General features: G+C 41.6%; 1 protein-coding gene across 1 annotated transcript in view; it reads left to right on the plus strand.

Annotated features, from left to right (window-relative positions):
* The window catches only part of col7a1l (collagen type VII alpha 1-like), a 432,947-nt gene that overhangs the window by 303,986 nt on the left and 102,296 nt on the right, over positions 1 to 26,665 (plus strand). Inside the window, exons 86-90 of the mRNA XM_087999395.1 lie at positions 13,781 to 13,861; positions 20,151 to 20,204; positions 21,616 to 21,669; positions 22,124 to 22,186; positions 22,828 to 22,890. Coding sequence (XP_087855521.1) covers positions 13,781 to 13,861; positions 20,151 to 20,204; positions 21,616 to 21,669; positions 22,124 to 22,186; positions 22,828 to 22,890 — 315 coding nt within the window. The remainder of the gene's footprint in view (positions 1 to 13,780; positions 13,862 to 20,150; positions 20,205 to 21,615; positions 21,670 to 22,123; positions 22,187 to 22,827; positions 22,891 to 26,665) is intronic.

The following is a 26,665-nucleotide window of genomic DNA, read 5'->3' on the forward strand; positions in this document are numbered from 1 at the left end:
CAAGCTTTCAGAGTGCTGCTCCTTCATCAGGTGACTCCACCTGGAAGAGTCTGCAATGCTTTTAAATGTTTTCGACACACTTCCAGTCACAGCCTACAATATCAGAACTGAATGCAGAAAGATCTGATCTTGGCAAAACTGAAACTGGTGGTGTTTGGGGAGACCAAAGGAACATCACAACCAGAATTGAACCTTTTTGGACCTGGAGATTCTAGATCACAGTAGAGGACAACATAATATTATGGGGAGCAAGAGAGATTGTCCCAAGCAAAAGTCGCCACCAGATACTGGCTGAATTTAACCAAGATCATCCAGGGTTTTCCAAAAGGAAGATGTTAGCAAACAAATATGTCTGGTGGCCAGATTTGGATGCAGACATAGCCATGTTGGTGTGGCAGTGCCCAGAGTGCCAACAGAACAAAAATTACTGCCTGTAGCTCCCTCACATTCATGGGAATGGCCTGGTAAATCCTGGACTCAGTTACATGGCAACTATGCAGGTCGTTTCATGGGCTCAGTGTTCTTAGTCGTTGTGTGTGCTCCATCAAAGTGGCTGGACATCCATAGAGTTCATTAATTAAACACAATGACGACAAGAGAAATACTGCACACATCTTACAATACACAGACTCCTGGAAGTGTTGGTCACAGAATGGGCTATTGTTTACAAGCAGGTAATTTAAATATTTCCTAAAGTCGAATAGTATTCAACATAAAAGGATATCTGCATACCATCTACCCAGTGGTCTGGCAGAAAGAGCACTCCAAAAATTGAAGTCAGTCTTCAAGAAACAACCTACAGCTTCACTAGATACCAAACTGTCCTGGTTTCTATTTGATTATAGGACCATCCCTCATGCAACTACAGGGATAGCATCAGCAGAGTTGCTAATGGGGAGAAGACTCTGCACCAGGTTAATCTGATTTTCCTGGACCTGGGAAGAGGGTGAAATAGCATCAAGAATGCCAATGCTGGACACAAGACTCCGCTAAGCAAGAAAGACGGTTTATGTCAAGAGATGAAATTTCATGTAGAACAATGGGAATGGCCTTGTATAGGTAAGAAGCACAGTCGACCTGAAGTCAGCTCCAGTAAGGTATAAAGTTTGGCTTGGTGCAACAGTCCTGAACAAGCACATGGACTATATGAAAGCCAAAAACTTGCAAATGGTGCAGGAGCAAAATGTGCCTGGCTCCTCAACAGATTTTACGACTGTTCTGGAGCCCATGGTTTCTCCCTCTCCGTCAAGCATGAAGATACCTCAGAAGCTAAGATGGACATGGCAGATGTCACTCCTCAACGGCTTTGCCACCTGAAGAGGAGAATGAATTTCTTTCGAGCCATTTTGGGCAGAACAGGTAAGCTGCTGTGTGCACCGGCAGTATCAGAGGCAAATTTGGAGGAACCTGACCGAGTGTTAAAACATGCCAGAAGTATCTTCAAAAAATGAACCAGCTTACAGCCTTGGACTCAGAGGGAAAGGGATGTAGTGAATGTTATAGGGTCAGCCAGCTAGACCTCATAGAATATGAGTTACCTGACTGAGGCTGATAATATTGTCCAGTCAGGAAGCTCTGGCTAACAGGTAAGAACAGATTGGGAGATGCCAGTGTTGGACTGGGGTGTACAAAGTTAAAAATCACACAACACCAGGTTTAATTGGAAGCACACTAGCTTTCGGAGCGACGCTCCTTCATCAGGTGATTGTGGAGGGCTCGATCGTAACACAGAATTTATAGCAAAAATTTGCAGTGTGATGTAACTGAAATTATACATTGAAAAATTGATTGTCTGTTAAGCCTTTCATCTGTTAGAATACAATGATAGTTTCACTTCTTTCATGTGTAAATCACAAAACCCTTTTTTTAAAAGTTGCATTCTCGGGTTAGCTGTTAACAATGGTGATAGCTAGACAATGTGTTGAAGGTGTTAGCCCCCTGTGTTCTCTGTCTATGACCTGATGTTTAGATTGATTCCAATCTAAAAAGTGAAATAACAGAGTTTTACATAAATTCATGCAGTTTTTGAGCTCAGAGTTCGACATGAATCTATGTGGTTTTTGAGCAAAGTGCAATGTAACTTTGTACCAAAAGAAATTCACCACACACAATATATATGTGTGCATGTGGGTCTTTGTCTGTCTGTGTGTGTGTCTGTCTGGGTGGGGGTTGTGAGTATGAGAAAGTGTGTGTGTGTGTGTAGTGAGTGCAGAGTGTCTTAATGCTGTGAGGGGATGCATGTGTGGGAGTCTGTGTGTCTATAAGGATGTGTGGGTGTCTGTGTGCGCATCTGTGTGTATCTGTGTCCGTGTGCATGTGAGAGTGTGTGTGTGTGTGTGTGTGTGTAGTGCAATGGTGATCACCAGTAATGTGACATGAACCCAAGGTCCCGGTTGAGGCCCTCCCTATGGGTACCAAACTTAGCTATCAGCCTCTGCTCGGCCACTTTCCTCTGCTGCCTGTCCCGAAGTCCACCTTGGAGGATGGTCACCCGAAGGTCCGAAGCTGAATGTCCTGGACCACTGAAGTGTTCCCCAACTGGGAGGGAACCCTCCTGTCTGTTGATTGTTGTGCGGTGCCCATTCATCCGTTGTCGTAGCCTTTGCTCAGTTTCCCCAATGTACCATGCCTCTGGGCATTCCTGCCTGCAACGTATAAGATAGACAATGTTGGCTGAGTCACATGAGTACCTGCCATGTACACGGTGGGAGGTGTTCCCACGCGTAATAGTGGTATCTATGTCCACAATCTGACACGTTTTGCAGCGTCCACCGTGACAGGATTGTATGGAGTTGTCCTGAGAGCCGGGCAGTTTGCTACGAACAATGATCTGTTTGAGGTTTGGCGGTTGTTTAAAGGCAAGTAATGGAGGTGTGGGGAAGGTCTTGGTGAGGTGCTCATCTCCATTAATAATGTGTTGCAGGTCACGAAGAACATGGCGTAATTTTTCAGCCCCTGGGAAGTACTGAACAACGAAGGGTACCCTGTCAATTGCAGCCTGTGTCTGTCTCCTGAGGAGGTCATTACGGTTCCTTGCTGTGGCACGTCGGAACTGGCGGTCGATGAGTTGAACATTGTACCCCGTTCTTGTGAGGGCATCCTTGAGTACTTCCAGGTGTCCGTCACGTTCCTCCTCATCTGAGCAGATCCGGTGTATGCGTAGGGCTTGTCCATAGGGAATGGCTGTTTTAATATGTTTTGGGTGGAAGCTGGGGAAGTGTAGCATTGTGAGGTTGTCTGTGGGTTTGCGGTAGAGTGTGGTGCTGAGGTGTCCGACCTTGATGGAGACGCACGTGTCCAAGAATGAGACAGACAGTCGAGAGTAGTCCATGGTGAGTTTGATGGTGGGATGAAAATTGTTGATGTCACTGTGTAGTTTTATCAGTGACTCCTCGCCATGGGTCTAGGAGCTTTTGCCCGAAACGTCGATTTTGCCTGTCCTCGGATGCTGCCTGAATTGCTGTGCTCTTCCAGCACCACTGATCCAGATACTCTCGACTGTCTGTCTCATTCTTGGACACGTGCGTCTCCATCAAGGACGGACACCTCAGCACCACACTCTACCGCAAACCCACAGACAACCTCACAATGCTACACTTCTCCAGCTTCCACCCAAAACATATTAAAACAGCCATTCCCTATGGACAAGCCCTACGCATACACCGGATCTGCTCAGATGAGGAGGAACGTGACGGACACCTGGAAGTATTCAAGGATGCCCTCACAAGAACGGGGTACAATGTTCAACTCATCGACCGCCAGTTCCGACGTGCCACAGCAAGGAACCGTAATGACCTCCTCAGGAGACAGACACGGGCTGCAATTGACAGGGTACCCTTCGTTGTTCAGTACTTCCCAGGGGCTGAAAAATTACGCCATGTTCTTCGTGACCTGCAACACATTATCAATGGAGATGAGCACCTCACCAAGACCTTCCCCAAACCTCCACTACTTGCCTTTAAACAACCGCCAAACCTCAAACAGATCATTGTTCGTAGCAAACTGCCCGGCTCTCAGGACAACTCCATACAACCCTGTCACGGTGGACGCTGCAAAACGTGTCAGATTGTGGACATAGATACCACTATTACGCGTGGGAACACCTCCCACCGTGTACATGGCAGGTACTCATGTGACTCAGCCAACATTGTCTATCTTATACGCTGCAGGCAGGGATGCCCAGAGGCATGGTACATTGGGGAAACTGAGCAAAGGCTACGACAACGGTTGAATGGGCACCACACAACAATCAACAGACAGGAGGATTCCCTCCCAGTTGGGGAATACTTCAGTGGTCCAGGACATTCAGCCTCGGACCTTCGGGTGACCATCCTCCAAGGTGGACTTCGGGACAGGCAGCAGAGGAAAGTGGCCGAGCAGAGGCTGATAGCTAAGTTTGGTACCCATAGGGAGGGCCTCAACTGGGACCTTGGGTTCATGTCACATTACAGGTGATCACCATTGCACTACACACACACACAGATATTTCTACACACACACACATTCTCACATGCACACGGACACAGATACACACAGATGCGCACACAGACACCCACACACACCCTTATAGACACACAGACTCCCACACATGCACCCCCTCATAGCATTAAGACACTCTGCACTCACTACACACACACACACACTTTCTCACACTCACAACCCCCCCCAGACAGACACACACACAGACAGACAAAGACCCACATGCACACACATATGTTGTGTGTGGTGAATTTCTTTTGGTACAAAGTTACATTGCACTTTGCTCAAAAACCACATAGATTCATGTCGAACTCTGAGCTCAAAAACTGCATGAATTTATGTAAAACTCTGTTATTTCACTTTTTAGATTGGAATCAATCTAAACATCAGGTCATAGACAGAGAACACAGGGGGCTAACACCTTCAACACATTGTCTAGCTATCACCATTGTTAACAGCTAACCCGAGAATGCAACTTTTAAAAAAAGGGTTTTGTGATTTACACATGAAAGAAGTGAAACTATCATTGTATTCTAACAGATGAAAGGCTTAACAGACAATCAATTTTTCAATGTATAATTTCAGTTACATCACACTGCAAATTTTTGCTATAAATTCTGTGTTACGATCGAGCCCTCCACAATCACCTGATGAAGGAGCGGCGCTCCGAAAGCTAGTGTGCTTCCAATTAACCCTGTTGGACTATAACCTTGGTGTTGTGTGATTTTTAACTAGGTAAGAACAGAAGTGTCAGCCATCTTGTTCACTCTGAGAGATGGCTCTGAAGGAGCTGGATCAGTGTTAAGGACTCTCCGTGTATAAATAAAGAGTGACTTGGTGACGGGGCGAGCCTCTGTGGAGTTATTTCAAGAAACATATTAGCTATGATCAAATACTGGAGTGGACTCAATGGGGCGAATGGTGTAATACTGCCCCTATAACGTATGGTCTTATAGACTTTCTAAACCTAGGCAAATTAAGGCTCTTAAGGCCCTATTAAATGCCACTTTAACTCATCTGCCCTGCTGGCAAGACCCATGCCCTATTTGCACATGAGAAGCTGCCAGTTATAACATAGTAGCCTGGTGGTTCAGTTAGGGATTCCTGATCTGCCTTCACAGAAAGCCACGCACCCACCAATGACAAGGAAGCTTCTGCTGGAAGAGTCCTCTTGCCCTCCATAACCTTATCCCTCTTCAGAGAGGCCTGTTTGCTGGTGACCCAACAGCCACTTGCCTTCTTTATGAGCCATCATCATCGGTTGCTGTTTATTGCATCCTTTGGTCCCAGAACTGGCCACCATTTCGCAAGTCTGTGTAGACTTTACAAATTCTCCCCATGTCTGCATGGGTTTTCTCTGGGTGCTCCAGTTTCCTCCCACATTCCAAAGATGCACAAATTAGGTGGATTGGCCATGCTAAATTGCCCCTAGTGTCCAGGGATGTGCAGACTAGGTGGATTAGTGACAGGAAATGAAGGATAACAGGGATAAGGTAGGGGGTAGATCTGGATGGGAAACTTTTTGGAAGGTTGGTGTGGACTCGATGGGCTAAATGGCCTACTTGCACACTGTAGGGATTCTATTCTAAGGCATTGCTGCAATCAAAATCTTTGCTGGAAAACGTTACTACCTGGTGAAGACTGGAACAGATTTGACTCCAGTACTTCTGCATGTAAATAGCCTGCCAATTACATAGTGCTTAGGTACGTGAAAGATAACTATGAGTAGTATTAGAAAGCCACAAATGTCATAAAATCTTTCCAAAGGTTAATGGCCTTAAAGTGCACTGGGAAGAATATTGGTTAAAGTAAGGCCAAGGTCATTTCCCTTTTATTCTGGTGTCATCTATTGGCATTGACCTTTTGCTAAATTACCAAATAATATTTTAATGTTGTAAATTTGCACTTCAACTTTCAAAGTCATTTTTCAAAGACAATGTGATAAGCAATTATTTCCAAGCATCTAATGTTTTTTGATGAAGTTTTATTGCTAATTGGCCATCAAAATGCAATCTCTCAGCTTGGATTAATACACATTTAATTATTTGCAAACTGATCCCTGTTGACCAGTTAATCATGGTTGGGTTAATCTGCATTAAAACCATGTTCATTCTTATTTGTGGACTCTTGTTTACATTGAAAAACTGTAATGTTTATATTTCCCTGCGTACTGATAAATCCTTCAGCATATCTGTAGGATTATGGGTTTTGGGAGCTATTTCCTTCAGAACATAATGTGCTTGTCTCATTACTTTTATCACTTTTTGAAAGGTCTACATATTCGAAGTATGCAATTAATCAGTCTTTTCTTCCTTCAGAGAAGAAGGTTGGCAGAATATAACCAGATAGATAAATTAATCAAGACTTTTTTCCCATTTACAACTTTTTTCTTTGAACATTTGATCAGCAGAAAATGTGATACAGTATTCTCACAAGCTTAAATAAAGAATCTTGCATAGATTAGTAACAAGACCTGCCATAATAAGGTTGTGCCGTCACACTGTTACATTTTTGCAAAGTATATCACCAATATTTCCTTCTGATGGCTCATCCTTGTGCATTAGTTAGTGACCATACAGATAACGAGAACAATGATTTGAAAATATAGATGTATTGAGTGTCAGTCATGAATTGAAACTTGATTGTGTACCCTGTTAGACTGAGGCCAGATGAGAGAGATTGAAAACAACTGGGACAAACAGAGATCTTAGTCTGCTCGGATGGATCAAAGAGAAATGTAAAACCAAATAAAAGGATTGTGATGAAACATTCACTTTAATTTGGTGCAATGATCATTGTGTATCAGAATTATCACAAGAATTTTCAGTTTCAATTGAATGATTGTTGTCAGTTTCTGATCCTTTAATAAAGGTCCTTCAAATTGTTGCAAATGTGTTTTACAAAAATTTGCTCAGGGCCTCTCATTCTATGGTGCAATTGTTTCAGAAACCCAGTTTACACATAATGGCTTCTCAGTGCACTTCTGGCAAAGTTAAATCAGTGGAGTGGAAACAGCTCTGTGGATATTTCAGCCTTGATTCACAAACTCATCTGACATTCAGCTAGCTGACAAATGGGTTTATGATAGCTTGGACACTCTAGTCCTGATTTTTGATTGGACTAATCAATCCAATTCGACTTGGTATTTCGGTAGACAGGAGAAAGGTGAAATCACGAGAGCTCCATCCACCTTGCAGTCAATGTAGCTCCAGGGATGGGTCTTGGATTCGTACCAATGGAACCATCTACTTCAATAGCCTCGTGCATTATTGAAACATATACTCCAAGTCTTCCAGTCTCTAGACCTTAGGAGATGGATGTTTGATTAGAGATTCATATTAGGAAACTGCTGGTCTCCTGATGCGCTGATCTACATGTGAATTGTCCAGGAACTTTCAACTTCTGATGGTATTTCCTTCCTCCCTGAGGCCCTCTGTTAAATAATTCAACTCAAAGCTACAGTCACAGACTTTGGCCAGTTCTGATGTACTTACATGAATAGTTACCAGGAAATATTAGCCAGAAAAATATCTGGTCTAATACTTGGATAACTGCAGAATTGACCCTTCTAATCACTCAAATTGATCCTTCTGACTAAACCTTTGATCCAAATCAACTGTCCCTGCACCCAATTACAACCTCACCCATCTACCCACTATATTGACCTATGACTTTACCCACTTACTTCACCCACCTATCCTTTCACTCATTCATCCACCCACCAATTCTGTAACATTTTAACTGGACCTTTAAACTGGCCGTAAAGAAGGTGGTGCCATAAAAAGATCTTGCCTCTACTTTGATGAAGCTCCTTGAGGAATATTTTGCGCCATGTTTCTGGTAAAATCAGACTCCGAACATCTGGCAAAAAATATGGAGCAGTGTCAAGTTGAGGAGGATGCTTTCAGTGTAGCAGTAATCCTGTGACAACTGTGACTATTCAGAAGATCTAGCGATTAAATTGTGGGTTTGTAATAACTTACAATGTTCTGATGTGCAGGATATCAAATATTAATGACTCCCATAATTCATGGTCATCCAGGATTTCTAGCCAGTTGTAAATGTTTTAAAGGTCAGTGGATGAGCACATTGATATGAAAGTGTATTTCAGCTATTTCTTAACTATTTTCTTCTTTTCTTGTAGTGTTTTCTTTCTCCACTTCATGTTGATTGTGTATCACCTTCTGTTCTTGGCATCATTACTGTCACTATTGGGGTTTATTTTACGCGTTGGCAAAGATGAGAGTCAATGCAGGGGTACTAGGCATGAAAAGCTGCATTTGAGTTGTCATTTGTTCACTGATTTATATCAACTCTCCCACATATGCAACAAGGTTAAATAGACCTCACTCAGAACCATACCCAGTTCAAGTGGAAGCTCATAGTCCCAAAAGCATGAGCATTATCTGTTTCCAGCTTAATACAAAATGTGAGTATTAGTTAACACAAGGGCAATTCTACTGGATGCCATACCTTGATATAATATGTATGTGATAAGTAGTGAAGTCATGCACCTTGTGATTGATCCACTTAGAGAAAATGGCCAATTTATATCTTCTTTCTTGAAAGGAATGAAGTCAAGACCACATTTTAAAAACCCTCTTTGAATTTTACAGATATATAGAAGGGCAGATAGTATTCAGCAAGCGGGGAGGCTGCAGAAAGATTTGGACAGGTTAGGAGAGTGTGCAAAGAAGTAGCAGATGAAATATAATGTGGGTAAGTGTGAGGCCATGTACTTTGATACGAAGAAGAGAGGCACGGACTATTTTCTGAATGGGGAGAAAATTCAGAAATCTGAAGTCCAAAGGGATTTTGGAGTCTTAGTCCAGGTTTCTCTTAAGGTAAACTTACAGGTTGAGTCAGTAGTTTGGAAGGCAAATGCAATGATGGCATTTATTTTGAGACGGCTTGAATATAAAAGTAGGGACGTACTTCTAAGGCTTTATAAGGATCTGGTCAGAGAACATTTAGAGTATTGAAAACAATTTTGTGCCTCACACCTCAGGAAGGATGTATTAACCCTGGAGCGGGTCCAGAGGATGTTCATGAGAATGGTTCCAAGAATGAAAGGCTTAAAATATGAGGAACATTTGAGGACAATACTTGATGGAGTTTAGAGGGATGAGGGAGAATACATCCAGGTTAGAGATTATATACAAAAGAAGACCACGCTCTTGGCTCAGCCTTACAAATCTGATATAGAGAGAAGAGTGCTCCAATGTGGGAGTGCTGTCTCCGTTAGTACCATATACCACCTGCAGAAAGGGAGGATCTTGGGGGATATGCAGAGACACTATGGGATCTAGATTCAGGAGTTAGAAGATCTCATCTGAAACATCAGAGGACATATGGGGAAATATAAAGAAAATTTCAATATGCAATAAAGCACAAGCTATGCAATTGAAGATCCTTCACAGGGCCCATATGGCATCAGAGAGGTTAGCAAAGTTTAAGAAAGGATCTTCTCCGAAATGTAAAATTAGCGTAAGCACCCTCACACATTGCTTTTGGTCCTGCTACAAGATTCGAGGATATTGGGGTGCCATAGTGTATTAGCTGAAGAAGATCCTAGGAATTGAAGTTAAGGAGGATCCAGTATCTCTTCTTTTGGGATTACCGAATCTGCCCTCTCTGGGTGAGGAGAAAGTGAGGTCTGCAGATGCTGGAGATCAGAGCTGAAAATGTGTTGCTGGAAAAGCGCAGCATGGGCGACTTCAACTTCCCAAATATTGATTGGAAGCTCTTTAGATCAAGTAGATTGGATGGGGCTGTGTTTGTGCAGTGTGTCCAGGAAGCTTTTCTAACGCAGTATGTAGATTGTCCAACCAGAGGGGAGGCTATATTGGATTTGGTACTCGGTAATGAACCGGGACAAGTGGTGGGCTTGTTAGTGGGTGAACATTTTGGTGATGGTGACCACAATTCTGTGACTTTCACCTTGGTTATGGAGAGAGATAGGTGCGCACAACAAGGTAGTTTTTATAATTGGGGGAAGGGAAATTACGATGCTGTAAGGCAGGATTTGAGGAGCATACGTTGGGAGCATAGGCTGTCAGGGAAGGATGTGGTGGAAATGTGGAACTTTTTCAAAGAGCAGATACGACGTGTCCATGATATGTATGTACCTATCAGGCAGGAAAGAAATGGTCGTGTGAGGGAGCCTTGGTTGACGAGAGAGGTTGAATGTCTGGTAAAGAGGAAGAAGGAGGCTTACATAAGGTTGAGGAAACAGGATTCAGACAGAGCAGTGGGGGGATACAGGATAGCCAGAAGGGACCTGAAGAAAGGGATTAGGAGAGCTAAGAGAGGGCATGAAAAATCGTTGGCGGATAGGATCAAGGATAACCCCAAGGCATTTTATGCGTATGTGAGAAACCTGAGAATGACGAGAACGAGGGTAGGTCTGATCAAGGACAGTAGTGGGAAACTGTGTATTGAGTCGGAAGAGATAGGAGAGTTCTTGAACAAGTACTTCTCTTCAGTATTTACGAACGAGAGGGACCGTATTGTAGAAGAGGAGAGTGTGAAATGGACTGGTAAGCTAGAAGAGATACCTGTTAGGAAGGAAGATGTGTTGGACATTTTGAACAACTTGAGGATAGACAAGTCCCCCGGGCCTGACGGGATATATCCTAGGATTATGTGGGAAGCAAGAGAGGAAATTGCAGTACCGTTGGCAATGATCTTCTCGTCTTCACTGGCAACGGGGGTGGTACCAGGGGACTGGAGGGTAGCGAATGTTGTGCCCCTGTTCAAAAAAGGGAATAGGGATAACCCCGGGAATTACAGGCCTGTTAGTCTTACTTCTGTGGTAGGCAAAGTAATGGAAAGGGTACTGAGGGATAGGATTTATGAGTATCTGGAAAGACACTGCTTGATTAGGGACAGCCAGCACGGATTTGTGAAGGGTAGGTCTTGCCTTACAAGTCTTATTGAATTCTTCGAGGAGGTGACCAAGCATGTGGATGAGGGTAGAGCAGTGGATGTAGTGTACATGGATTTTAGTAAGGCATTTGATAAGGTTCCCCATGGTAGGCTTATGCGGAAAGTCAGGAGGCATGGGATAGAGGGAAATTTGGCCAATTGGATAGAAAACTGGCTAACCGGTCGAAGGCAGAGAGTGGTGGTAGATGGTAAATATTCAGCCTGGAGCCCAGTTACAAGTGGAGTTCCGCAGGGATCAGTTCTGGGTCCTCTGCTGTTTGTAATTTTTATTAATGACTTAGATGAGGGAGTCGAAGGGTGGGTCAGGAAATTTGCAGATGATACGAAGATAGGTGGAGTTGTGGACAGCGAGGAGGGCTGTTGTCGGCTGCAGAGGGACTTAGATATGATGCAGAGCTGGGCTGAGGAGTGGCAGATGGAGTTCAACCCTGCCAAGTGTGAGGTTGTCCATTTTGGAAGAACAAATAAGAATGCGGAATACAGGGTTAATGGTAGGGTTCTTAGTCAGGTGGAGGAACAGAGGGATCTTGGGGTCTATGTACATAGATCTTTGAAGGTTGCAACTCAGGTGGATAGAGTTTGTAAGAAGGCCTATGGAGTATTATTGTTCATTAGCAGAGGGATTGAATTCAAGAGTCGTGAAGTGATGTTGCAGCTGTACAGGACTTTGGTTAGGCCACAGTTGGAGTACTGTGTGCAGTTCTGGTCGCCTCACTTTAGGAAAGATGTGGAAGCTTTGGAGAGGGTGCAGAGAAGATTTACCAGGATGTTGCCTGGAATGGAGAGGAAGTCGTACGAGGATAGGTTGAGAGTTCTCGGCCTTTTCTCGTTGGAACGGCGAAGGATGAGGGGTGACTTGATAGAGGTTTATAAGATGATCAGAGGAATAAATAGAGTAGACAGTCAGAAACTTTTTCCCCGGGTACAACAGAGTGTTACAAGGGGACATAAATTTAAGGTGAAGGGTGGAAGGTATAGGGGAGATGTCAGGGGTGGGTTCTTTACCCAGAGAGTGGTGGGGGCATGGAATGCGCTGCCCGTGGGAGTGGTAGAGTCGGAATCATTGGCGACCTTTAAGCGGCATTTGTATAGGTACATGGATGGGTACTTAATCTAGGTTAGAAGTTCGGCACAACATCGTGGGCCGAAGGGCCTGTTCTGTGCTGTATTGTTCTATGTTCTATGTTCTATGTTCTAGGTCAGGCAGCAGTGTATTCCTGAAGAAGGGCTTATGCCCGAAACGTCGATTCTCCTGTTCTCTGGATGCTGCCTGACCTGCTGCGCTTTTCCAGCAACACATTTTCAGCACCTCTCTGGGTGAGCACAGGAAGAGGTTATTTAACAATCTTACACACATAGAATCACCGGTACTGATTAGGGCCTTTATATAGCCGTGAGGGTTGTATATGGGTATCCGGAGACCCCGAGGGGTGGGGGTAGTGACCTAGCAAATACAGGTATAATACCTGTTGCTCCCATGGATTAGATTAGATTCCCTACAGTATGGAAACAGGTCCTTCGGCCCAACAAGTCCACACTGACCCTCCAAACAGTAACCCACCCAGACCCATTCCCCTAACCTGTATTTACCTCTGATTAATGCACCTAACACTATGAGCAATTCACCTGACCTGCACATCTTTGGATTATGGGAGGAAACCCACACAGACACGGGGAGAATGTGCAAACTCTACACGGATAGTAGCCTGAGGCAGGAATCGAACCTGGGGCCCTGGCGCTGTGAGGCAGCAGTGCTAACCACTAAGCCACCGTGCTGCCTCAACAGTGAGGAAGCCACCGTTTGGTGGTCTCGAACCACCATCCCTTCGGTTAACAGCCGAATGCGCTGACCAATTGCGCCACACTGGACGAGAGCTTCGATGGAAATGCGGCAAGTGGAGTAATGTAATGTAGTGAAATGTAATATAATTTAATTTTATTGGATTGTAATTTAATGTAATACTATTTCACTTAATTTGAGTTTATTTTAACTTGGGTTAGGTAAATATGAAACAATTGTATCCCAAAGAGTAGTAGGTAGTTTATTGTTAACATTACTGTAATAGAATAATGTGGTATTATTTCTACTTTTCTGTATTTTTGTACTTTTATAACTTCTTGTTTTCTTTTTTGTAAAAGAGTAAACATCTTTCAATAAATATATATTAAAAATGAGGTTATCGAGAGAAAGTTGGAAAATGGGGTTAAAAAACCTATCAGCCATGAATGAATGGTGGAGCAGATTCGATGGGCCAAATGGCCTAATTTCTGCTCCTTTATCTTAAGGTCTTATGTTCTGAAGAGTTAAATTGCAGCTAATTTTCATTCATCTTTTTCTCATGGTTTACTTTAGGGCAGGGCTGGTCTTGATGGTAAAAGTGGAGGTAAAGGAATGAAAGGAGACAGAGGCTTGCAAGGACGGAAAGGTGAACTGGTAAGGCAAAACAATGCATTTAAGATCATAACTCATTCATCTCATTTATTTATTCAGGTAATGGGACAAATCTATTTTTAAATCAATCAGTTCAGACACCTCTGGAGCAAGTGTGACCTGAACTTAGATTCCTGGTCCAGAGATAGGGACATTACCACTGCACCACAATAAACCTTAGTTGTATACTTCAACAGACCTACCTCTTGATCCTCAATCAACTTTGTAATGTTTGGCCTCACTAGCTCCAAATTTTCAGGTTGTGTTTTGGGGTTTGGAGCAGATATGCTTCTAGCCCACCATGACAGCACTGCAAGGGTGTAACACATTTACATAGGAAGCTTACAATACAATACAGCACAGGCACAGGCACAGGCCCTTCAGCCCACCAAGCCTGCACCAATTCCTGTTCCTTATTTAGACCCACTACTTATTGCTCATGAGAAGTATCTCTTCGTCTGTTCGCCTCACGTTCATGTGTCTGTTAAGATATACCTTAAAAGGTGCTAACGTGCCTGCTTCCGCCACCTCCACTGGCAGTGCACTCCAGGCACCAACCACCCTTCAGGTGTAAAACGTTCCCTGCATTTCTCCCCCAAACATTCCCCCTTCTACCTTGAATCTATGCCCTCTTGTAGTTGAACTTTCCACCCTGGGAAAAAGCTTCTTACTATCCACTCTGTCTATGCCTCTCATAATTTTGTAGACCTCCATCAGGTAACCCCTCAGTCTTTGTCTTTCCAGTGAAAACAGTTCAAAACTATCCAACCTCTCCTCACAACTAAAACCCTCCAGACTAGGCAACATCATGGATAAACCCTTTCTGTACATCACCAAAGCATCCACATCCTTCTGGTAATGCTATGACCAGAACCGCAAGCAAATGTGACCAAATGTGGCCTAACCAAAGTTTGGTGTAGCTATAACATAATTTGCCAATTCAATATCCCAACCAATGAAGGCAAGTGTGGCTTGATGACTTTATCCACCCCTGTTGTCACTTTCAGGGATCCATGGACCTGTACACCTAGATCCTTCTATAAGTCAATACTCCAAAGCGTTTAGCATATCATTTGCACCTGATTTTGATCTTCATAAATGCATCATCTTACACCTGCCTGGATAGAACTCCATCTGCCATTTCTCTGGCCAAATCTGCAATCTATCTATATCCCGCTGATACCTTTGACAATCCTCCTTACCACCTGCAATTCCACCAATTTTGGCATCTGCAAATCAACCAGTCAGACAACCCATATTTTCCTCCAGATCATTTATATATATTACGAACAACTGGTCCCTGCAGAAGACACTAGTCATTGATCTCCATTCTGAAAAGCATTATTCCACCCCCCACCTCTCTCGGTTTCTATGACAAAGCCATTCTTGTATCCATTTAGTCAGCTCACCCCAGATCCAATGAGACACTACCCTCTGTACCAGCCTGCCGTGAAATACCCTATCAAATGCACCACTAAAGTCCATGCAGACAGTATCCATTACCCTTCCCTTAACTTCCATTGCAAATGTAAATATGATACTGTTGGGAGTTCCTCTTTTGGGCACAAGTAGCAAAAAAAAATTTGTTGCTGTGAGAAAACTTTTAAGATGTAATAGTGGCTCACATGAAAGTAAATGAAACTTGAAGAGCCTTCATGGACTGGCAATATTGGCAGAATCTCACAATGTTGCCCTGGGGATGGGTGGCTAGTTTTGAAAACAGAACAAGATCCACGCAAACTGAAATTGAAACAATGTAAAAGATTGAAGAAAAAAAAACTAATATACATGGTCATTTTATACAAAATGCCTTAGCTCTTAACTTGCATTAAAAACTCCCCCCGGTATTTTACACTGATATAACTTTCAAAAATGAGCTGTCCTTCTACCCCAGCAATTTTATAATGCTAGATTTGACAGAAAGGGGATGCAGATTTAAATTTTTTGTGCTACTTGCAAAATAAGTCAAGCCCAATTATAACCTTCATGTGAAGTAGAGTTAGTGGCTAGAGGGCAATCAAAGCAGGCATGCAGATGTAATTTAGCAACCGTCTCAATACATACCTAATGGAGTCATCCTTGATTTTCATAGTTCTATTGCAAACTCATACTTAACGGAGTCATCTTGATTTTCATATTTCTATTGTAAACTTTGCACTTGCACCCTTCTGACCCAGGTACAATATATTTAAAAGGGTATGCAAACAAGCTTAGGGGGCAATTCTCAGATAATTACATTTCGATACATTTGCTGTATGACGTTGAGAATGAAGCAGGAGTTTAGTTTTATGCAAAGAATCTGTTGCACATATTGCACCCACAGCAATGCAGAAGAAAATCATTGATGCCTAAGCTGCCATTTCCCGCATAGCAGCAAGTGGGCGTGAAAATTATCAGCAGTCCGAATATAGGCCTCTGAGAATTTCTTCGTCAAATTGCTTAATGAGGTACTTGCTTCCCAGCTTCACAGATGTACACCCACACAAGTTCACACAGACAGCGGTTGAGTTAACACGTGACAGCTTAACTGAAGTACAATTTCTGCAACACAGCAGTGGATGTCACCTGAAAAACTTAAAAATGTTTTTGATATGTTAAACTGTAAGAGTATAACCATAACTTTTCTCATGACAAATCAAGTTAGCTAGCAGCCCAGGTATCTTCTTGTGTTGCGTGTTCTATCACATCACAAAGGAGGATTCCATTCAGAGGGTAATGGACAGATGGACAATTAATTATGCAAAATGTAATGAAACCACACATGTTAAAATTTCCTAATGTCAAGTGAATTGGAAAAATATTTCCAAATTTTACAGTTTTTCCTTTTAAATTCCAAATTTTCTCTCTGTGCACTGAGAGGGTTGAAATAACTCCACAGAGGCTGGTATCCATTATCAAGTCCTTGACATTAGTACAGGTCATTCTGACATAGCGGGCAGTTCGTCAACGCAAATTGGCTATAACGTGATTGATGAATTGTGGACATTGTTTGGATAATGCAAACTTTCTACTGAATGGGTATAGCGATTTTCTATAGCGATCTTCCACAGTGGAATTTGTGTGGCGTGATTTTCTATAGCGCAAGATTGCAGAGAAACACAACTGTCGCATTATAGCAGAACAACCTGTACTGCCTCATTCAGAGTCATCTACCAGAACGTCAGCATCTCTGACTCTCCTCTTTTCATATATGTCAGCCAGAGCTCCCTGATTAGACCAGATTAACAGCCCCATTTATTAGTCAGAACTTTGAGTATACGAGTTGGGAGGTCATGTTGCAGCTGTATAGGATGTTAGTTTGGCCACTTTTAGAATATTGCATGCAATTCTGGTCTCCTTCCTATTAGAAGGATGTTGTGCAACTCAAAAGGGTTCAGAAAAGATTTACAAGGATGTCGCCAGGGTTGGAGGATTTGAGCTATAAGGAGAGGCTGAATAGGCTCGGGCTGTTTTTCCTGAAGCGTCGGAGTCTGAGGGGTGATTTTATGGAGGTTTATAAAATCATGAGGGGCATGGATAGGATAAATAGACAAGGTATTTTCCTGGGCTGGGACAGGTTTAGGCTGAGAGGGGAAAGATATAAAAGGAACCTAAGAGGCAACCTTTTCACACATAGGGTGGTGCATGTATGGAATGAGCTGCCAGAGGAAGTGGTTGAGGCTGGTAAAATTACAACATTTAAAAGACATCTGAATGGGTATATGAATAGGAAGGGTTTAGAGGGATATGAACCAAGTGCTGGCAAATGGGACTAGATTAGATTAAGATATCTGATTGGCATGGATGAGTTGGACCGAAGGGTCTGTTTCCTTGCTGTACATCTCTGTGACTTTACAATCAGGGGACACACATTCTATGAGGTCCAGCTAGCTGGCCTTGTTACAATCACTACATTTCTCCCCCTCTGAGTCTGAGGAAATAGACTGGTCTTTTGTCTTGGAGAGCCTCCTGGGGTGTTTCAGCAGCAGGTCAGGTTCCTTCAACTTGGTGCCTGATGTAGGTGGTGTGTAATGCACAGGAGCTTACCTCTTGCACCGGGAGTGCCTGGGTAGAATTTCATTCTCTACCTCTGGCAGCAAAGGTGTTGAGGCGGCTACATCCATCATGTTCATCTCAGATTCTGAGGACTTGTCCATGCTTGGCAGAGAGGGAGGACCACAGGTTCCACCAGTCTTTCTGACTGTCCCAAGTGGTAGGACACCTTTTTCTCCAATACTATTTGTGAATTTGCAGCTTTCAAATGTCATATGCTTGCTCAGGACCATTACACCTACCTGACCTTAAAACGTCACTGGTTCTGACCTTGCATCAGTCATGCCTCTTACCCATGTGGGGTCACTTCCATGATTCATACATCAAACCTTGTCCCCTGTATCAAACTGTCTCTCTCTCGGCAGAGTCTTGTATCTGGCTGTAATGTCCCTGATGCTATTTCACCCTCCCCGCAGGTCCAGGAAGATCAGACTTAACCTGTTGCAGAATCTTCTACCCATTAGCAAGTCTGCTGATGCTATCCCTGTAGTGGCATGTGAGGTGGTCCTATAATCAAATAAGAACCATGACAGCTTGATGTCTAGTGATTCTGTAGGCTGTTTCTTCAAGCAAGCCTTCAAAGTTTGGACTTCTCTTTTCGCCAGGCCATTGGATGACTGGTGGTATAAAATTGTCCTTTATATATTAAATCTCATTCAACTTTAAGCAATAACCAAATTCCCTGTTGATAAACAGCAGTCCATTATCTGTGACCAACACTTCCAGGACTCTGTGTATTGAAATAAACTGCACACAGTTTTTCTATTGCCGTCCCTGTGTTTGATGGACTGATCCTATGTATGTCCAATCACCTTCAGTGGGTATCTACAATGACTAAGAACATTGAACCTATGAGAGGACTTGCACAGTTGATGTGCAACTGAGTCCAAGATTTACCGAGTCCAAGATTTACCCAGTCATTCCCATGGATGTGGGGACGCTGCTTCAGTAATTTTTGTCCTTGTTGGTGATCTCGGCACTGTTCATCAATGTGGCTATGTCTGCATCCACTAGACATAATATCTCACTGACATCTTCATTTTAGAGACACCTGGCTGGCCCTGGTGGAGTTCAGCTAGTATTTGACAGTGATCTTGACTCTTGCTCCCCATAACAGTAAGCCAACTTCTACTGAGAGCTGCTCTCTCCAGGTCCAAAAAGGTTTCAAAGCTAATTGTGACAGCCCTTTGGTTACTTTCATCACCACCAGTTGTTTCAGTAAAGGACTGGATTCTTCTGCATGCAAAGTCTGATATTGTCAACTGGAACCAGGAGCATGTCCAGAAAATTTAACCATTACAGACTCTTTCATTGGGGTACCACCCCAATTGGTAGTGTATCTGCTTTTGGGAGGCAGCTCCATGCAATCACATTTGTTACTCAGCCTCTTGGACAGTGTTCTAACTTAGCACTTAGTGTTAGAGCCTAAACTGCTGCGAGTGACTTTCTTCAGGATCATGTTTTACTTCTGTTGCCACTGAAATAACTCCACAAAGATTAGTATCTGTCACCAAGTCACCCTTTATTTACACAAGAACAGTCCTTGACTTTAGTCATGCCTCAATAAAGGTCAACTACCAGAATGTCATTCCACTCTGACATTCCACTTTTATATGTCATCCATGACTCCCTTATTGGACTATTCTATGAAACCCAGCTGACTGACCTTGTTACAAGGGGTATGTGGACAATTTCTTAATTGAATATTATAACAAATGTGTATTTCTGTAAAGCAGTGAATATTTAAGAATAGGTGATCTTAATAGGGCCATGTTTATCAGGTGTACTGTTAACAAAGTGAGTGGCACACACTTGATGCCCAGCTGTGTATGCCTATTGGTAATCCCATTGGTATTGTGAACCACAGCCCTTTGAAGTCATTGAAGGAATAGTATGAATCTGGCACCTTACCAGAATACAGACATAAAATCTGGGCTGGCTCCCTCGTATACTACTGAGGGATTGTTGCATTCCCATGTTTCATTGGATTCAGTCTGTCTGTTCTGGTTCTTGTGACCTTTGAAGATGGTCATGACATTATCTTAAAAGGAACAGGAAAGTTTGCAATTATCTTGATCAATATGGCTCTTGAATCCAATATTGTGAAAAAAACAAATTAACTGACAAGTTGTCTCATTACTGATGATAAATGTTTACTATGTTTAGATAAGGCAATAAGTCATTGTGCATGGGTGCTATAAGATGTATGAGAGTTGTATTAAAACATTTTGTGTGTGCAAGTCATTTTTTTCTGCTTCAGGGGCATAAAGGTGACCAAGGCTTAAAAGGAGACAAAGGGCCTAAAGGTGAGAAGGTAAGGAGACATTAATACAATTTTACATTGACCATTTGGAACAGTTATGCACGAGAAAACTTTACAGAAACACTGCAATACTGCCCCATGGTGAAGCAGATTTAGGCATCTCCAAACAGAATCATGGAATGATGGGACCAAGGTTCCTTATTTGTCTTGTCTCAGTCATACTTCAGTAAAGGAGAGCCAAGATCCAGGACCTCCTTAAAGCAAGATTCCAAGCTAAGCTTGGATACAAATTCTCCATCAGTTATTTCTAATTTGCTTTCATGTGGCCAGCAAAGGGTATTATTGGATGTGACACTCAGAAGGCATTTCTTTCAACACCTAAGACTGGCCTGTGTATGACATTGTATATTAGAACATTGTTAAGCAATACCTCCATATTAAAATTTTAACTCTGTTTTCAAATTCTTTCATGGTCTCACTGTTTCCTTTTTTTTTTTGACTTTGACAAAAAAAACCCTACAGACGTCTAAAAACTAAAACGTTCACAAATTCTGCCTTCTTGTTCATTCTGCAACTACAAAACCACAAAATCATTGTAGCAGACATGCCTTCAGATGACTGGGTTGTAGTCTCTGGATTTTCCTCATTAGACATCATTATCTCTTTTTTCCCTTCTTGAGGATGTTTCTTCAAACCTATCTCCTTGTGCAAGCTTTCATTTGCCTAAGCTGACAAATAAGGAACCTCGGTTTTGTTTTGTTTGAAAATGTCCTTGTGAAATGTCTTGAATTAATGATGTTCCATGAAAGCAAAGTGTTGGAATTGAAATGTGCTGATCCACTTTTTTGCCCAATCTTCCTGGTAGCTGGATGTGGGAAATTTTCTGGGTGTTTTCTTTTGCATTGCAGACAGTGAGCTGAAATCCATACATTAAGAACATGTGACACTACCACAATTTGCTTTGTGGGAAGGCAACTAGAGTCAATGAGATTCTATTGGCAATACTGTTAACTGCAGCTTACTGGAGGATCATTGACATTTTCCCATAGAAGCATGAAACAACAATATTCCAGAAAAAAAAACATCTGACTGCTTTTGAATGAGTAATAAGTATGGACAATGGAAATGTGGGGTTGAATTATTTTGGCATGAAAGGGGTGTCAACAACAGACAGGAAAGACAGGGCAGCCTTGATTTGGCAACTCCCCAGCCAGGTTTTTCAGTGCTCAAGTTCAATTCCTATTTACTCGAGAGGTATTTAATAACCTCTGATCAGGTTGATCAGAAAATTTCAATTATATTGGAAATTTCGGTAGACACACTCATTGTCTTCCTACACTTTCACTGTTACCTGTTATAAATGCTGTCACATGGTTCAATGTGATTCTAATGCCCCCTCATGTATGCAGTCTGAAGAATGTGAACTTAGGTTAGCACTAACAAAGGTTATCTTTCTATTCAGGGATCACGAGGTCTTCCAGGACAAAGAGGACAGCCAGGGATTGGAGCTGAAAGGGTAGCCTTTTTAAAAAAATTACCTGTTGATTCAGATTTCACTTTATCATTTCTGTCTTATTGCAGGTGATGCAGTTTAATGGGTTTGTTCACTAAACTAGGAGTAGGTGAACAGTACAAATATTCTGGGCGATTTGTGATATAAAACAGAGATATGAAACAGGTTATAAAATAACAATTGTAACCTGTGGTCAAATGCATTGCTTAAAGCAAGATAAGAAAAGGTCACCAATCCACCTAAATAAATGCATTTTATTAAATTCACCAAATCTTTGTACTTAAAAAGACTAATACAATTCCATCTCTTTTAAGAGTCAAGAGAAATTGACAGGTAAGGAAAATATAGAAATATGGAATTGAATAGAGTAGTGTAGATTTTAATAGGGACAATAACTGAAGTTTGGCTCAGGTACCGGTCAGTATGGCCATTAAACATGTTTTGTCTTATTCTAAAGGGTGACAAGGGTGAACCAGGGTTGCCAGGAAAATTGGGATTAAACGGTCTTCTGGGACTAAAGGTTAGTATCTGTCTCTCTATTTCAACAATGTTTTCCTAATATGTGAGGAATTGAAACCATGTAAAATTTAAACATTCAGTAAAAGTCAGTAATGATAACTCTTAACGCAGAAGAAATCTAAATAATTATTTACATTTAAAGATAGCTCTGAGTGCCACACTGTAAGGTGAAACTTGCTATCACATCTAATAAAAGAGATGAAGTGCATAAATGCAGTTAAGGAAAATACACAAGGGAGAAAGCAAATAAAGCGCATTCTGATAGAGTACAATAACATGAGATAGCAGAAAGCATATATGAAGCATAAATACGTAGCCTGTTTCTGTCTGAAAATCTGATGTGATGCTATGCCAAACCTTGGTATTTGAGCGAGGGACAAATAAATAATATCATTTTAAATTCCCATAAAAGTTTTTATCAATTTAATCTCAATAAAAATAATTAGTAGGATTCTTTATGAGCAATTTTGGTGAAGGACAAAAACTCTAAGTGCTGGAACCCCACCCAGACTGATGAAAATAACCTTCTGTAGACTTCAATGATACTTATGCAGAACAAATTGACGAACAGTCTTTGGCTTAATTAATAATTGCACATATAAAGGTGTTGGAATTTTCACTAAGCCTTTCTGTGTAAACCAGGGAGCACGTGGACTTCCAGGCGTTCCAGGTTCCAAAGGCATTCCAGGAGAAAAAGGGCAAAAGGTTAGTCTTTTTAAGGTCTATTACTTCCTTCAGTAATGTTAAATAGTCTGAGGCGGGATTTTTGCAAATTTGAATGGACAATACTGCCATTTAAAAAAGGTGTTATCCAATTCTGGGCTTGCCAAACCCATACCTCAAGCCTTCAATTTTCACTGACATGGGATAAGTCTAGATGTTGAGTTTGCCTGCTGCTTACAGAAAGCACAGGAAAACCAAGCCACTCAGATTTAATCCCTCAGTCACTATTAAATTTTGGAAGACACAGAAATAATTGGTGTTAATTAACTCAGTAATGATCCTAATTCACATCATGGATTAGTGGTGCTGGGAAGAGCACAGCAGTTCAGGCAGCATCCGAGGAGCAATACTCCTCGGATGCTGCCTGAACTGTTGTGCTCTTCCAGCACCACTAATCCAGAATCTGGTTTCCAGCACTCTGCAATAATTGTTTATATCTAATTCACATCATGCCAAGCTGATGAGTTTCATCATTGGATCCCTTTGGACTTCCGACATAATTGTGGGAGGATTTCATGCTGCAAGGTAATTCAGAAGTGGCCTCTCCCATTATTACATAATTCTTGACACAGTGTTTTTCAACATGGTGAGCTGCATTAAATCCAGTCCATTGACAGTAGATAAAAATGTCAGCACTATGGCTGAGCATAGGACAATCAAAGTACTTCATGAGCTTCAATAAAATTAGTATACTGCAGATGCTGGAAATCTGAACTAAAAAAAGAAAATGATGAGTAAACTCAGCAGGTCTGAGTTGGGGCGGCACGGTGGTGCAGTGGTTTGCACTGCTGCCTCACAGCACCAGGATTCCAGGTTCAATTCCAGCCTTGGGTGACTGTCTGTGTGGAATTTGCATATCCTGCCCGTATCTGCGTGGGTTTCCTCCGGGTGCTCCGGTTTCCTCCCACAGTCCAAAGATGTGCAGGTCAGGTGAATTGGCCATGCTAAATTGCCCGTAGTGTTAGGTAAGGGGTAAATGTAGGGGTATGGGTGGGTTGCGCTTCGGCGGGTCGGTGTGAACTCGTTGGGCCGAAGGGCCTGTTTCCACACTGTCGGGAATCTAATCTAATCTAGTCTGGCAGCATCTGTGCAGAGAGAAACAGAATTAATGTTTCAAGTCCAACATGATTTCTTCAGAACTCGGAACTTTGAGGAAAACTCATTTTGGAATTGCTAACTCCACAGACTTTCTCCAGCACTTTCTATATTCGCTTTATTAGCATTGCAATCTCAACAGATACTTAACTTATTGGAAATATAATTCTGAAAGTTAGACAAAATGTGACAAGTAAAACAAGCACAAGGACTGCAGCAGTTCAAGATGACAGCACACCACCACCTTCTCGAAGCAACAAGGGATGGACAGTAAATGCTGGCCAGGCGGCTAGCCGGCCAGAGACATTCACATCCCATGAATGAATGAAAAGTGTAATGATGATATCTTAAGAGGAAACGAGTTAACTTTTTCCAAGGAACACATTAATAGGGCTCTGAGATCCACAGAAAGAATAAATGTCTGCTGAGATTTCAAGTACAAATTAATTCCTTTTCCACTTTTGGGCAAGTTGTTTTATATCCATCAGAAATATCCAATTATAAGGAATTAACATGTGATGGCATCCAAAATCAAATAATAGCTAGTAGATATGTTTACAAAGAGCTAGGAGAAGGAGGGGTATATATTGGCTGCGGATAAAAGCTGCCAATTTATTCAAATCATTGTTTGTGTGGCTCAGTACCAGTTCCAGTACAGAAACACTGTAATTACTATGAAAACATGTTTCTGTCTGTGGCTAATGCCTTTTAAATATAGCATTCTGTTGGCATCATCAGAAATACATAAAATAGAAAAAAGATTCCTGGCAGGATTTTAAAAAATAAAATTAAAGCTCAATTCCACTAAACTGCAAACCACAATAGAAAAAGAAAAAATGTGGACTAACATCAGAATGCAGACAACACACTAGAAACACAAAGAGAAATTAATCCAAGAAACCAGATAAAATCAGCTGTAGGGACAGACAGAGAGACACTGAATTAAGTAACTATACAGATGACAACTTTCAACCACAGGAAGAGAGAAACAAGAGACTGATCGATATTACTACACAACTACTAACAATTGTTAGAGACTGCACAGTACAAATATCAACCATGGAGAGATATATCAAAGTATCTGCATACTGCAAATCACAACATAAAAATCTACATCCGATAGGTTACCATTTTGATTAGACTCTTCATCATTTCTGAGAAATTAACCTAACACCATTTGTTTGAGGATGGTGCATACTGGAAATTATCTGGGAATCCTTCTACTCCCTCAATGTTTCTATGTACCTCATTTATGTGTGTTAAGGATATTTCTGCCAAAGTTAGGTTGACAGAAGTCATAGGGATATATTCACCTGCAATATGTCTTACAAAGCACTTAGCTGAAAAGTCTGTTCTACATTAATGGGCAAAATTGAACCTTTAAGTTGAGTAAGAATGGGAATGATTTGTTGATGTTTAACAAAGACCTACAGAATATACATGTCTTTTTTTAAGAAAAGCTGTTCATGAATGAATGAATGCAATATGAAATTCAACTTCAGTAAGTTGCAAAATGAATGAAAGCAAATGGCCACCCTATTTCCTGACCCTTTGCCTACTTTGAAAGAGAAATGGATCAAATAATCTCCTACCACTTATTTTTTAATTCCACCAAAGTTGAATTTCAACCTTATATTACTATCTTTACATAAAACCAGCCTCAAACATATAAGTTCTTTTTTGCAACACTTTATTGAGATCACCAGAATATATTATTGATGTATAGTTTCAAGCAAACATCTTGAGAGTCATGTCAAAAGCCTATCATACTTGTACTCATATTTGTACAACTTTGAAGATCACCTGTGCAACTGAAATGGTTGTCCTCCTCACACCTCCTATTGCAGTTGAGATCTGCTTGGAAGTAGTTATGCAACATGACACCTATATTATCACCTTTTTTTCAAAATCTTTCTGATTGCTACAGTAATTATTCTTTTATAAGACAGCTTTTGGAACTCTGATTGACATATTGCTCTGAGTCAACTATTTATTCTCTGTTGCTTTTCTCAAAGCATCAATCATTGGTGAAATGTTCTTTGCCAAACTTGATTTTATGATCTCTCTTATTCATCAAGTTGACAAAATTTAATTCTTACCCAGCTTATGCACCCAGGTAGTATCAAGTATTTCTCTATGTCAGGTATGGCATGGAGTCAAATTTTATCTGCTTCTATCCCATCAATGTGTCTGAGCCAATGCTCATTAGTACATGTTCATCTGTATTGTTATATTTTACACTCTTTTTGCTTTCTACAACAGCTTTAGACTGATGTAAGCTTGCAATTGATGCAATATTCCATCCAGCATATAAGGAATATAATATTAAAATTACACTATCTATCCATAAACACATAAATGGATCAGACTAATCTTTGCCCTTTTTTCTTAGCAGGTATACGTATGAACTGCACTGGATTTTTAGCATACCTGTCTATGTTATAGTAAGAAGCCTAAGTCCCTCATTATATTGTACCTCCTTGATTAAGTCACCTCTTAGTTTCCTTTATTCCTTATTCCAAAGAAAGCAACCCTAACCTATCCAATCTTTCCTTATAGTTGCAATTTTCAATCCTTGGCTACAGGTAAATCTCCTCAATACTCTCCCTTGAGTACTCTGTCAAGCAATTAAGCCTTTCCTGAAGTGTGGTGGCCAGAACTA

Source organism: Chiloscyllium plagiosum, unplaced genomic scaffold (assembly GCF_037043375.1).
Source record: "Chiloscyllium plagiosum isolate Xiang-an unplaced genomic scaffold, Cpla_swu_hap1 HiC_scaffold_23, whole genome shotgun sequence".
NCBI classification, from domain to species: domain Eukaryota; kingdom Metazoa; phylum Chordata; class Chondrichthyes; order Orectolobiformes; family Hemiscylliidae; genus Chiloscyllium; species Chiloscyllium plagiosum.